General features: G+C 38.2%; 1 protein-coding gene across 3 annotated transcripts in view; it reads left to right on the top strand.

Annotated features, from left to right (window-relative positions):
- LOC125270795 (inactive dipeptidyl peptidase 10-like) overlaps positions 1-13,723 on the top strand; it is a 72,290-nt gene that overhangs the window by 44,960 nt on the left and 13,607 nt on the right. For 2 of the 3 annotated variants that reach the window (XM_048194753.1, XM_048194754.1), the window contains exons 4-11: positions 6,298-6,392; positions 6,673-6,747; positions 7,379-7,431; positions 9,192-9,273; positions 10,167-10,287; positions 12,020-12,174; positions 12,390-12,487; positions 12,558-12,681. In XM_048194753.1, coding sequence (XP_048050710.1) covers positions 6,298-6,392; positions 6,673-6,747; positions 7,379-7,431; positions 9,192-9,273; positions 10,167-10,287; positions 12,020-12,174; positions 12,390-12,487; positions 12,558-12,681 — 803 coding nt within the window. Of the gene's footprint in view, positions 1-5,957; positions 6,133-6,297; positions 6,393-6,672; positions 6,748-7,378; positions 7,432-9,191; positions 9,274-10,166; positions 10,288-12,019; positions 12,175-12,389; positions 12,488-12,557; positions 12,682-13,723 lie in introns of all 3 variants that reach the window. The other variant, XM_048194755.1, reaches the window with a different exon arrangement.

The raw sequence follows: 13,723 nt of genomic DNA, 5'->3' as shown, positions 1-13,723 counted from the left end.
CCGCCCCCTTTCCAGGAGAGGGCGGAGCTTTAACAGCTCAACAACAACAAAGCTGGAGAATCTCACGCAGCCAAAATGACGAAAGTGTTCAGCCTTACATTGTTCAAACCGGAGTCGACACTGATGGAGAGACTCAGGAAGAAGTTACAACTTTTAGACGTTTCTGAACGGTTAGTGGATACATTTATGTAGTTGCTGTAGAGTTGATTCAACTCATCCACTAGCATGTGCCGTCATGTTCATCTTTTGTGCAAATCCTGTATGGACGCCCACTATACATAGCGTACCTGTTTGCCAAACAGAGTCATACACACCAGGCTAACGTTTATGATTGCTATCAAATGCTGTGAATGATCTAATATTTTTTCCAAAATATCGCTCCTTTTTTAGCAATCGAGCTTGTCAGGGTCAACTTGCAGGCTATCCAAACTAACGAGACTCTAAATAGTGTTCAGTGCTCGTCTGTGAACAGTTAGCATGCTTTGCTTGAACTTTTGCCATGGCGTTAGAACTGGCACACTGTCGTCACCTGCGAAAACCAAATGGCAGCGCCGTGGGTGGGAACATGCAGATTAAGGGGCGGTAATATTATAATAAGATCCTCTTCCTACGTCACTAGGGGAGCAAAATCTGAGCAGCTCATTTTTTCACATGTGTGCAGACAAAAAGTTGCCAAAACAAAGTTACTGGGTTGTCCTTTTCACGTTTTCTGGGTTGGTAGATGCACCGGGGACCTGATTATAGCACTTGAACATGGAAAAGGTCTGATTTTCATAATATTATGTCCCCTTTAAGAATGTTTAGTATTTTTGTCTTGTTTTCCAGTACAAATATCTTAGAAAAAAAATCAAATGCAGTGGCAAATGAAAGCACTTGCATCAACCTGAACAACCACACTGCAAAAAATGAATTTTTTTTCTCAGTATTTCTGTCCTGTACACATATCTAAGAAAGAAAATCATTTTTTGCAGTACAATTGAATTGTGAATGCCAATTTCAGCTGCTCTGACCCTTTTTATGTGCAGTTCAGATTGTGCCGTCAGTTGAACTGATTGTGGGAATATTAATATGTCATGTTAATATCATGTTTAGTGTTTGACAGAAAGCAAACACAAAACATTTTTAAATTTTCCTTATTTATCACAGCACAGTGAGGTTGTTAGGGCTGGGCGGTAGGGATGCACCGATATGAAAATTTTGTCTAATACCGATAACCGATAATTCTTTATATTTGAAAGCCGATAACCGATATATTGGCCGATAAATCTAAATCCAAATTTTATGTAATTTTTGAGAGCCTGATTACAAAAACAAAAGTCTCACCATTAAAAGCCATGTCCCTATATGGCCTATATGACAGACTTGTTGCACTTAACTGTATTTTCCTTTTTGGAGTGATTTCAATCATATTTCAAGCAATTTAAAACTATAATTGTGAAAAGTGGACATCTGAAGTATCTCAGCTGAAGGAAATAATCCATTATTTATCTTCTTTTATATATTTATCGGCCAAATTTTCTTATCGGGGTTGCTAACGATAACATTAAAAATGAACATATATCGGCTGATACCGATATGGTGGCCGATATATCATGCATCAATACTAGGCGGTATATCGAGTTTGTACAATATCGCTATATTTTTATAAACCATATAAGATGGGGCAGTACCGTTCATATCAGTATACACTAGCTTGATATTACGAGCACATCTGAAAAATTGCGGAGGACACAGAGTGAGCTGCTGTGAGGGAAGTGCATAATCCAATTTGTCCTAAACATGAGACACTCTTTATATTAAGGGCTTCAAAATAACTGGTAAGATATAGTTAATGTGCACAGTTTAACGCGGTTTGCCCTGTCAGATGCTCTGAGAGATAGATGTGGTTTTCCTCAGTGCATAACATACATTTCACAGGTATATTCTCCATCTGTAAATGATAAAAAGTCATGCAAATATTTACATTTTGCTGTCAGGAGCCTTATGTAAGCGAGCCTCTGCTAAACTTCACAGTCTATTGTAATGGGGCGATCAAATGTAGGCTAATATAGAAGCTGTAAGTGGAGAGTGTGTCAGTTTAATGTCATGCATCTTCCTGTTAGAGCTCATTTCTGATCAAAGAGACAAATACTATTTCCTGCATCATAAGAATCAGTGAGACGAGGACTAGTTTGGTCAGTCTGTAGGAAATGAATATACAGTTGCACATGATGTGAGAGCTTGACCTTTCAGATCCTTGAATACCATCTATGACTGTTTTTGCCCAAATATTTTTGTCATATCGGGCATCACAGGCATTGGCGTTGTGTGTGTGTGGATGTGTCTGAGCAGTAGATGTGGTAGTTGCTATGGTAACAGGAAGAGGGAAGGAGCACTCGGGTCTTACACTGGCAGCAGCAGCAGCATGAATATTTCAGTGTGTGTTTGTTTGTGTGTGTGTGATGCAGTGAATCCTTCACTGAAAAGCTTGACAGACCCATGCTTATCAGAGTCCTGCAGTCACTCCAGACAAACGCTGCTCTTCAGTTTGTCTCAGACACGGACGCGATGCAGCTGAATCTGATGTAACCCTGAGAGCCAAGCCGAGCATCTATGTGTAGATCGTCCTCTAGCGAGCGCTTGTATGTACGTACAGCGCATGACCCACAGGATCACATCTGCAGAGTACAAGAGAATGAATATTTCATTGCAGCATTTCTCTGAACGTTTTCCAGTCGAAAGCAGTGATTGATTTTACACTTTCTCAGCTTTACTGCTTTTTGATTAGTACTGATAACATCATATACAGCGGGAGATCTAATAGCAGGGCTAGTTGTGGACTAACTGTTAGTAGATGAGAAGAGACTTAGTCGACCAAAACTGGTATTAGGCGGATAGTCGAAGAAGAAAACTCCACAGGAAGTTGCGAAATCATGGCAGGAATCATTAACGGCAGGAAATCCAAACATTTGTCTATCATTCATCATTCATCGACCTCAAATATGGCTTATCACATGAACATTTAAAGGGTTAGTTCACCCAAAAATGAAAATAATGTCATTTATTACTCACCCTCATGTCGTTCCACACCCGTAAGGCCTTCATTCATCTTCGGAACGCAAATTGAGATATTTTTGATGAAATCCGATGGCTCCAGCGATGACATTTCCTCTCTCAAGATCCATAAAGCTACTAAAAACATATTTAAATCAGTTCATGTGAATTCAGTGGTTCTACCTTAATATTTAAAGCGACGAAAAAACTTTTTGTGCGCCAAAAATAAACTAAATAAAGACTTTTCAACAATATAGTGATGGGCTGATTTCAAAACACTGCTTAGGAGCTTTACGAATCGAATCAGTGACTCGGATCTCCTATCAAATGGCTAAACTGCTGAAATCACGTGATTTTGGCACTCCGAACCGCTGATTCGATTCATAAATTTTGAAATCGGCCCATCATTTACAATTCTTTGCAGCCTTTATTGACTGCCTATAATGTGCTGGATCCTTCACTGGAAACCAAAAATAATTCACTCCCACTAAACATTTGAATGCTTGCTCTTGGAAACAATACAAGTCGACGCCATTGTGACTAAAAGTTTGCTAAGAAGTATTTCCTACTAAAGCAAGGCAGTATTTGACTCTGGTCAAGTGTATCCATAGCAGACTGGGTCTGCATTATGGGTGTTGAAGCTTTCCAACCTATTTGGCAAATGGGAAGACAACAGCCTTTTTTTCTCTGTTTTCTCTAGTCAGGTAGGGCCCTATGTTTCCACGATGCAGAATACGCGGACGGAATCGCGGAATCCATTCATAAAAACGGAATTTACTATATAACGCGGAATGTCACGGAATTTGTCAGTTTTTTGATTAATGAATTAAAAGCAGGTCAGTACACTTAAATTAAATCGCGATTTAGACCAGTGTGTGAATATTAAACCGCAAAAAGACTATTTAAATATGAATCCTGCATGTCTGTGTGTCTGAAATGAATGCCGCAGAAGCGCGGTTTCATTTACCACGCACACACACACACACACACACACACACACACACACCCGTGTTACGCTCGCGGTGTTTTCATCCAGTGTCGCGACACTATATGAGGACATGAACACACAAAACTCATCTCCAGAGCTGCTCTGAGTCACTTCATCAGCATTTAACCTCTTTAGGAAAATCTATCATCATAAACGCACAGAAACTCAAAGCTCTTGGCCGCGCGTCAAAATAAAAGTTTGATTTAACTTGATAGAAACATATTACTGTTGTACAGTAGAATTTAGATACGTTTCAATGTAATAATATTAACACTAACAGACTTAGAAATAATAATAATAAATGATTAAAACTATATTTTTAAAGGGTTAGTTCACCCAAAAATGAAAATTCTGTCATTTATTACTCACCCTCATGCCGTTCCACACCCGTAAGACCTTCGTTCATCTTCAGAACACAAATTAAGATATTTTAGTTGAAATCCAATAGCTCAGTGAGGCCTGCATAGCCAGCAATGACATTTCCTCTCTCAAGATCCATTAATGTACTAAAAACATATTTAAATCAGTTCATGTGAGTACAGTGGTTCAATATTAATATTATAAAGTGACGAGAATATTTTTGGTGTGCCAAAAAAACAAAATAACGAATTATTTAGTGATGTCCGATTTCAAAACACTGCTTCAGGAAGCTTCGGAGCGTTATGAATCAGCGTGTCGAATCAGCGGTTCGGAGCGCCAAAGTCACGTGATTTCAGCCGTTGGCAGTTTGACACGCGATCCGAATCATGATCCGATACACTGATTCATTTGTGCTCAGAAGCTTCCTGAAGCAGTGTTTTGAAATCGGCCATCACTATATAAGTCGTTAAGTCGCTCCAAAAATATTCTTGTCGCTTTATATTATTAATATTGAACCACTGTACTCACATGAACTGATTTAAATATGTTTTTAGTACATTAATGGATCTTGAGAGAGGAAATGTCATTGCTGGCTATGCAGGCCTCACTGAGCTATTGGATTTCAACTAAAATATCTTAATTTGTGTTCTGAAGATGAACGAAGGTCTTACGGGTGTGGAACGGCATGAGGGTGAGTAATAAATGACATTATTTTCATTTTTGGGTGAACTAACACTTTAAGTAACAATCTCAGTTTTTCTTCCATGTTTTAATTTTAACAGTAATACAGCACTTTGTTTGATAAAAAAAAAAAAGTTTAATTTCATGATTAAAAGATTAATTAAATGAATGTTATCCGTTCATTTAATTGCCAGAAAAATTAAAATATGCAACAGAATTTCTGAAAAAACAAAAAAATTCATAAAAATATTTTTTTTAATGAATACATTTGTTGTTTTTAAGAATTCAATTAATTAGACATTCTTTTTGATTGTTAAAATTTAATTTAACCATTAAAATCGAGTATCGAAAAAACGGAATCCAGAAAAATTAAAATGGAAAAAACGGAATTTGGGAAAAAATAAAACAGATTTCATAGGGCCCTAATAAATAGGCAGCAAAGCTTTATTGAAAGCTGGACAAACTTTTTCTAGAGTTCACCTTTTACACATGTACGTTGTACTAATAATGTAAAATCTGCTGCTGTTTGAATTTATTTCAAGTGCACAATGCCATAGCCGGAAAATGAGCCTTTTAAACAGATGTTTATGCATAATTTAGCAGTGCTTTATGGGCCTTTAGCAGCCCTACATCCAGGCTTAAGATGGACTATAGCTTGCTCGACAAATCAGAAACCTTCTGATAGCAATAGACCTTTTAAAGATGTCACGTTTTAAACATTTAAGGTGCAAGGTGTTTTTTGAACATTCAAGCACGAGCCCAAAAACAAAATCAGGACTTTGAATAGGTCACCGTTCTCCAGATCCTCTCTGCTTTCAACAGTCAGTGTTTTTGTTCTGGTTTTTGTGTTTGTCTATTATGTTTCACGTGTGTCGTCTGCTTTTCCTCACTGCAGCTCTGCAAGAGTCTCAGACCGGAAATTTACCTTTACAACCGTCAAGCAGCTCATAAATGTGAATGACTGAACGTGAAACAGATGAGCAGTCCTGCTTTACTTTCAGCCTGTTTATCTGTCCGGACTGGACACAGTTTGAAGTATAAGATAGATCAGGACACAAGCTAGAGCACAGGTGAAAAGCAGAAAAGAAGAGAGAGAGAATATCTGCCAATGGGGTCAGAAAAATAATCTTGTTTTCCCTTTGAATTAAGTTGATTTTTTTCAACCCCAATGGCAGATATTGTTCTTTATCACAGATAGGAGATATTAACTAACTCCTTTTTTTACTTTTTGTCAGAATCTGAGGTTATCTACAGAAACCACAATGGACATGTGATCAGGTTCAACATCCTCACGAACGAGACTGAGATTGTGCTGAAGAATGTCACATTTGTGAGTGAATCTTTATTTATATAGTAGTGGGCAAAAGTGATGTCCGGCCTAGGAAAATAGACAACGTCACCCTTTATTCAAAATAGATTTTGTAGTCATATTGTGTAGTTGTGCTTGCAGTCGATTGTTTTATTTGTGATGATAACACAATGAAACATGCAATTTTTAACCAAGCTGTCATACAAAGAAATTATGAACACATGCAAAAACAAGAGAAAATCAGCAGAATATTAATAATAATGATTATGTGAGCTTTTGTTTGTTTGTTTGTTTTTCCCAGGACACTTTTAAAGCCACCAGATACTCTTTAAGCCCAGACATGAAGTATGTGCTTTTCGCCTACAATGTCAAACAGGTATGTGATGCTTTCTGGAATTTAACAGACGTGTGCTTTGCTTTTTTAAGGGCTCTTATTATGCTTTTTTTCATGTTCATCTTTCTTTAGTATGTTAATGTTGCTGTTTGAGCATGAAAAAGCTCTTTAAAGGCTGAATTATTCTCTATATCAGTGTCACTGTTTCTGAACTCCCTGAAACGCCTCCATTGTAGTCTTGAGTTTTCTTCTGGGAACAAACATGTCACAATATTCCTCATTTAAATAATTCATATGCAGAATAAAGGGGCGGGGCCTGGTTGAGTTAGTTAGCAGTGTGTTGAAACTGGCGGTTATGGTAAGGGGCGGGTAAGTGCTTGACTAATCACAACACACTGCTCCAGTCGACCAATCAGAGCACACTGTGCTTTTCAGAAGGAGGGGCTTCATAGAGACAGGAACTAAACAGAGCGTTACTGACAGACTGGGAAAAGAGTAAAAAAATATTTTTTGCAGTGCACAAACTTTCATTCTAGTAATATGGCTTATTTATTGTGTTTTAAAATCAGATTTTGTTTTCATTAGCGAACTGTAAATTAAGACAATAAAGTAATTTGGTGATTTTAAGGTAGTTTCGTTTAATATTTGTTGTTGTTTTGTTTTCTGACTGCAGGTTTACCGGCACTCATTCATGGCGTCCTACATCATATACAGCATTCACACCAGGTGGAGATTGATCTCACTGTATCTCACAGATGTTCAGAGAATATAGTCTATATAATTTATTATTTAAATGTGCATGTACTGTGCAAGGTGTTCTAGGGTAAACAATGTGAACTGAGCTGAAAAGTATGCAATTAAATAAGTCCTAATTGGAGAAGAGGAGCAGCAGATATGACAGACACTTTGAACATGCTGCTGTGATGTTAAAAGGCTCAATGTTGATACAGTTCAGTTCAATAACTGTGTAAAGTTCATCAGTTACTGCATCTATAAGCAGACATAGAAGTCAATAGTCTCATTATTCAGCTCAATTCAGTATGAATTTTGTTCTCATCCAATAGGGCTGTAACTTATTTTAAAAACAAGGCCCAATGTTTTCCCCGAAACAATTTGCAATATTAAGGCTATGAAAACAAATATAGTCGATGTATCTATGTAAGATATACATTATGTGCAATAAAGGGTTAAATTGATGTGTGCATTTATGTCACAAGCTTAAAATCGGATTTGATCTTTAGACATGCGCACACTGCACGAATATATAGTTTACCACTGTTGGCACATACTAGCCATCATCCTGCCACTGCTTCTTTGTTGTAAAAAGTAGACTTAAAGGTGCAATATGTAAGATTTTTGCAGTAAAATATCCAAAAACCACTAGGCCGGTGTTATATATTTTGTTCACTTGAGTACTTACAATATCCCAAATGTTTGCAACTATTTGTAAATCGTGAGAAAATTGCAATTTTAACCAAGGCTCCGGGACGTGTGAGGAGTCGCCTGTCAATGGCGTCATACCCTCGGTTTCCGGTTTTATTTAGTAGAAACCATGGAAACACCAAAGACGCTTTAATATTTACATGTTTTAATAGGCAAGGGAACAACTGTTTGATGTATATAGCTCAACACGTTTACTCTTATTGTTTTAAATCTAATTTTCTTGATTTTTTGCGAGTACCATGCTTTACCATGCCTCAGAGAAAAACACTATTTTGTGAAGTAGCTAACATAGCATAATCAGATGCAGCCTTATTTTTAGTAACAGTAATACAGCATTTTCTCCATCATACAATATGTTTTTAAATGAATTGCATGCCATTTATCAACACAAGCCATCCAGCATTCAATATGATATTGTAAAATCGATCTATCTTACTGCAGTGTGTAACAATGTCTCACAGCAGCCGCCGAGCGAACGCACAGAGTAACGTTATAACATCATTTTCAACACTCTCAAATGTATCTAATATGATAAACAGAGCTGCGTTACCTCATACTCCGGCGACTGTGTCATAATAAAAGTCCCGCTGCTCGTGAGGCGTGTGTTGATCAATCTCTCCAGCTCCTCGTTCAGCTCCACAACAATCACTCCTGCTCTGCTTCATACTACAGTAATGTTAATAATCACATCCATTAACATGATTTCTTCCCGAGTCCTATCCCAGTTCTTTTCCACCAGCCGTTGAGGTGGAGATCACATGTCCCAAGATTTCGCTCTCAAGCTACACTTTTGTTTTGAATAGCGACCTCTAGATTACAGAAAATATTACATATTGCACCTTTAACAACAATTTTATGAAGCGACTCGAGTGCTTTGTTTGCGCAATAAAAACACAATCTACCACTTTATTTACAAAATATTTTTCTCCAACAAGGCGATGCATGCGTGTTGTGTTGATGCAAGAGCAGACATTGTTGCATGACCGCATGTTGCAACAATCATGTACTGCAGCAGGAGTGTAAAAGCTGTTATGTGTGTGTAGGGAGGTTTTGCAGCTGGACCCTCCAGAGGTGTTAAACTCTAAACTGCAGCATGCGGCGTGGGGCGTTCAGGGCCAGCAGCTGGTAAGCTCGACTTTTACTATCAGGCCATAACTATGGCTGCGTCCAAAAACGCATATTCTTTGAGTAGGTACTTATTTTGAATGAGTACTTGCTTTGCAAATGCTAAAAAAGTATGTTCTATATATTATGAATGTAATCCGGATCAAGAGTCCTGCACGGGTCCTGTTTGATAAACCTGCACCTGCAGTAATTAACAGAACACCTGACCCGATATCTGACAGAAACACTAATTATAGTCCGTACACGACCCGACCCATTTGACATAAAAAACATGACCTGAACCGCACCCGCATTAAATCTCCTACATGAGGTAGATAAAAGTCATTTTCTCATGTAGTCTAACACAAGCAATAAATCCAGCATTAGCAATCTAATTCGATGCAATTAATTAAACATTGCATTAAAAATCACATATAAAATAACAGAACGCAGAATGTTTTAGTAGGCCTATTTAACTCTTAGCTTAAAGCTAGTAAATATTTTAGCAGATTCACTCGGCATTTGAACGCGGTTGTCTCTTCTGAAACTCGGTAGTGTTTACTTAGCCGCTGGTCCTCTTTGTAGCAGCACAAAAAATAGGCTAAAACTTTTATTCAAATTGTGAATATAGTGCACTTCCTTTAATATAATCACTATAGCTGTCAATCAGAAGCAGTGTGATTGGCTACAATGCTCAGCGCTGCAAATCGTGCTGTAATTAGAACCCTTTAACGGTCTGAGAGCATGAACACAAAAATAAGCATGGGACCAATTGAAAGCAGCTATCAAATGCACCGAATTGAGTTGAAATAGCAGGTCTCTGATCCGGATGTACTATATGTGCCAAGTTACTTTCAAAAGTAATGCGTTATGGTTACAATATTGCATTGCTCCCTGTGTTTGTGTATGTGTAGGTGTACATATTTGAGAATAATATTTACTATCAGTCGGACATCAGGAGTAATTCGCTGAGATTGACCTCATCTGGGAAGGAGGGCATCATCTATAATGGCATTTCTGATTGGCTCTATGAAGGTGAGACCTTGCTCTGTTATATGATTGTATATGAGATGATTTCAGGAGTATATGACATGATGATGATTAGAGCTGCACCATTTTTGATAAATTTAGAATCACAATTTTTTTTTGTTTAAAATAGAGGTCACGATTCTGAATAGACAACTAAACAAAATAAGATGTAATTTACTAGAGGTTCATATGGAAGCTTGTTTCCACCACTGAATAAAAAATAAATTAGGTAGGACTTTTTATCTCACAATTCTGAGAAAAAAAGTCAGAATTGTGAGATAAAAAGTCCTACCTAAGTTTACTTCTCACAATTCTGACTTTATAACTCACAATTCTGACTTTTTCTCACAATTCTGACTTTATATCTCGCAATTCTGACTTTATATCTCGCAATTCTGACTTTATAACTTACAATTCTGACTTTATCTCACAATTCTTACTTTATAACTCACAATTCTGACTATATCTCACAATTCTGACTTTATATCTCGCAATTCTGACTTTATATCTCACAATTCTGACTTTATAACTCACAATTCTGACTTTATCTCACAATTCTGACTTTATATCTCGCAATTCTGACTTTATAACTCGCAATTCTGACTTTATATCTCACAATTCTGACTTTATAACTCGCAATTCTGACTTTATATCTCACAATTCTGACTTTATATCTCGCAATTCTGACTTTATAACTCGCAATTCTGACTTTATATCTCGCAATTCTGACTTTATAACTCGCAATTCTGACTTTATATCTCGCAATTCCGACTTTATTACCTTCAATTCTGACTTTATAACTCGCAATTCTGACTATTTCTCGCAATTTTGAGTTTATATCTTGCAATTCTGACATTATAACTCACAATTCTCACTTTATTTCTCGCAGTTGTGTTAATATCTCGCAAATATTGACATTATAACACAATTGCGAGCTTATATTTCACAATTCTGAGAAGAAGTCAGAATTGCGATATGCAAACTGAGATAAAATTGTGCAATTATCTTTATTTTTTATTCAGTAGCTTCCATATGTTCAAAATGATACTAGAGGTGACAAAAGTAATTAATTTGATTATATATTTTTAAATTTGGTTTTAATGAATGATTCAATGACTCATAAAGGCTTGTTTCATTACTGGAGTTTTTGAACAAATCTCTTGAATGAACGATTCAATTACAAACACATTTAACAGTCACTTGACGCCACCTACTGGTGTAACGATGTAATAGATACAATCTTTATTTCAAGAGTCAAGTTACTTTCAAATTGTGATTTACTCTATTTTGATCGCTTCTGTAGACATTAGTGTTTACATCTAAACTATAAACTTTTATCTCAGTACTTCTGTGACAATATTAATTATTGTAACAGAAATAATGACACTGTGTGGTTGAAAAGACGTTTGTGAAGCTGTTTCATATCTATACATGACAACTGCTCCCTCTGGATCAGAACGCAGATCTAAATGTTCGCTTTGATCGTACTTGTCAAAGGTTTAATAGACAGAGCTGAATCATTGTCATTTAGGAATAAGATCAAGTGGGGTTTTTTTGCAACCTTTTAACGATTAACCGTGCAGCTCTAATGATGATGCATGTTTCCTCTGGTGCGACATGATGAGTGACGTGATGCTCAGGTGTTTGTGTTTGACTCCAGTGTGAGATCTCATACATAACAGATAACTGAACCTATTGTAAAAGACCAAATTACCAATTACCATTACAACAAACTCAGAGGAGATCCTGCACACGCATGTGGCACACTGGTGGTCACCTGACGGCGAGCGCTTGGCATTTCTGGTCCTGAATGACAGTCTGGTGCCAAACATGGTGTTGCCCACTTTCACCGGTTCCGCATACCCGAAAGGCAAACAGTACCCGTATCCCAAGGTAAGTGGCTAAGCTTGACCTTTACATCCTCATGCTCAGATATATTAGACACAGACACAGTATTATTTGATGTAAAATAGAGCATTAAGTATGAAAATAATATGGCTTTTCACACTGCGCTGAACCCTGTTTTTAACTCTGGGTAGAGGAACATTAATTATTTCTGTTGTTGATGTTATTGTAAGTGTAAGTGTTGACGCGTGTTGTGTTTGCAGGCTGGGCAGCCCAATCCACTGGTCAAACTATTTGTAGTCAATCTGTATGGACCGACGCACACGCTAGAGCTCACACCACCAGATGAACTCAAGCTCAGGTATAGTGTTAGTGTGTTTGTATCTGTGATTGAGGTTGGAGCACGTGACTGACACTCTCTGTGTCTGTAGGGAACACTATGTGGTGATGGTGAAGTGGATCAGTAAGACCAAGACAGCAGTGCGCTGGTTAAATCGAGCACAGAACGTCTCAATTCTGACTGTCTGTGACTCTACCACTGGAGCCTGCATCAAGGTACACGTACACTCACACACGTACTCACAAGAACACACTCACATGCACAAGTGCTCACAAGAACACACTCACATGCACAAGTGCTCACAAGAGCACACTCACATGCACAAGCGCTCACAAGAGCACACTCACATGCACAAGCGCTCACAAGAACACACACACATGCACAAGCGCTCACAAGAACACACACACATGCACAAGCGCTCACAAGAACACATGCACAAGCTTTCACAAAAACACACTCACATGCACAAGCGCTCACAAGAACACATGCACAAGCGTTCACAAGAACACACTCACATGCACAAGCGCTCACAAGAACACACTCAAATGCACAAGTGCACACAAGAGCACACTCACATGCACAAGCACTCACAAGAACACATGCACAAGCTTTCACAAAAACACACTCACATGCACAAGCGCTCACAAGAACACATGCACAAGCGTTCACAAGAACACACTCACATGCACAAGCGCTCAAAAGAACACATGCACAAGCGCTCACAAGAGCACACTCACATGCACAAGCGCTCAAAAGAACACATGCACAAGCGCTCACAAGAGCACACTCACATGCACAAGCGCTCACAAGAGCACACTCACATGCACAAGCGCTCACAAGAGCACACTCACATGCACAAGCGCTCACAAGAACACACACACACATGCACAAGAGCTCACAAGAACACACACATGCACAAGCGCTCACAAGAACACACTCACATGCACAAGCGCTCACAAGAACACACTCACATGCACAAACGCTCACAAGAACACACTCACATTCACAAACGCTCACAAGAACACACATGCACAAGCGCTCACAAGAACACACTCACATGCACAAGCGCTCACAAGAACACACTCACATGCACAAGCACTCACAAGAACACATGCACAAGCGTTCACAAGAACACACTCACATGCACAAGCGCTCAAAAGAGCACACTCACATGCACAAGTGCTCACAAGAACACACACACATGCACAAGAGCTCACAAGAACACACTCACATGCACAAGCGCTTACAAGAACACAT

The sequence above is a fragment of the Megalobrama amblycephala genome, linkage group LG6 (assembly GCF_018812025.1).
Source record: "Megalobrama amblycephala isolate DHTTF-2021 linkage group LG6, ASM1881202v1, whole genome shotgun sequence".
NCBI lineage: Eukaryota > Metazoa > Chordata > Actinopteri > Cypriniformes > Xenocyprididae > Megalobrama > Megalobrama amblycephala.
The sequence above is the reverse complement of the archived record's forward strand: the minus strand, read 5'-3'. Positions and strand labels throughout refer to the sequence as shown.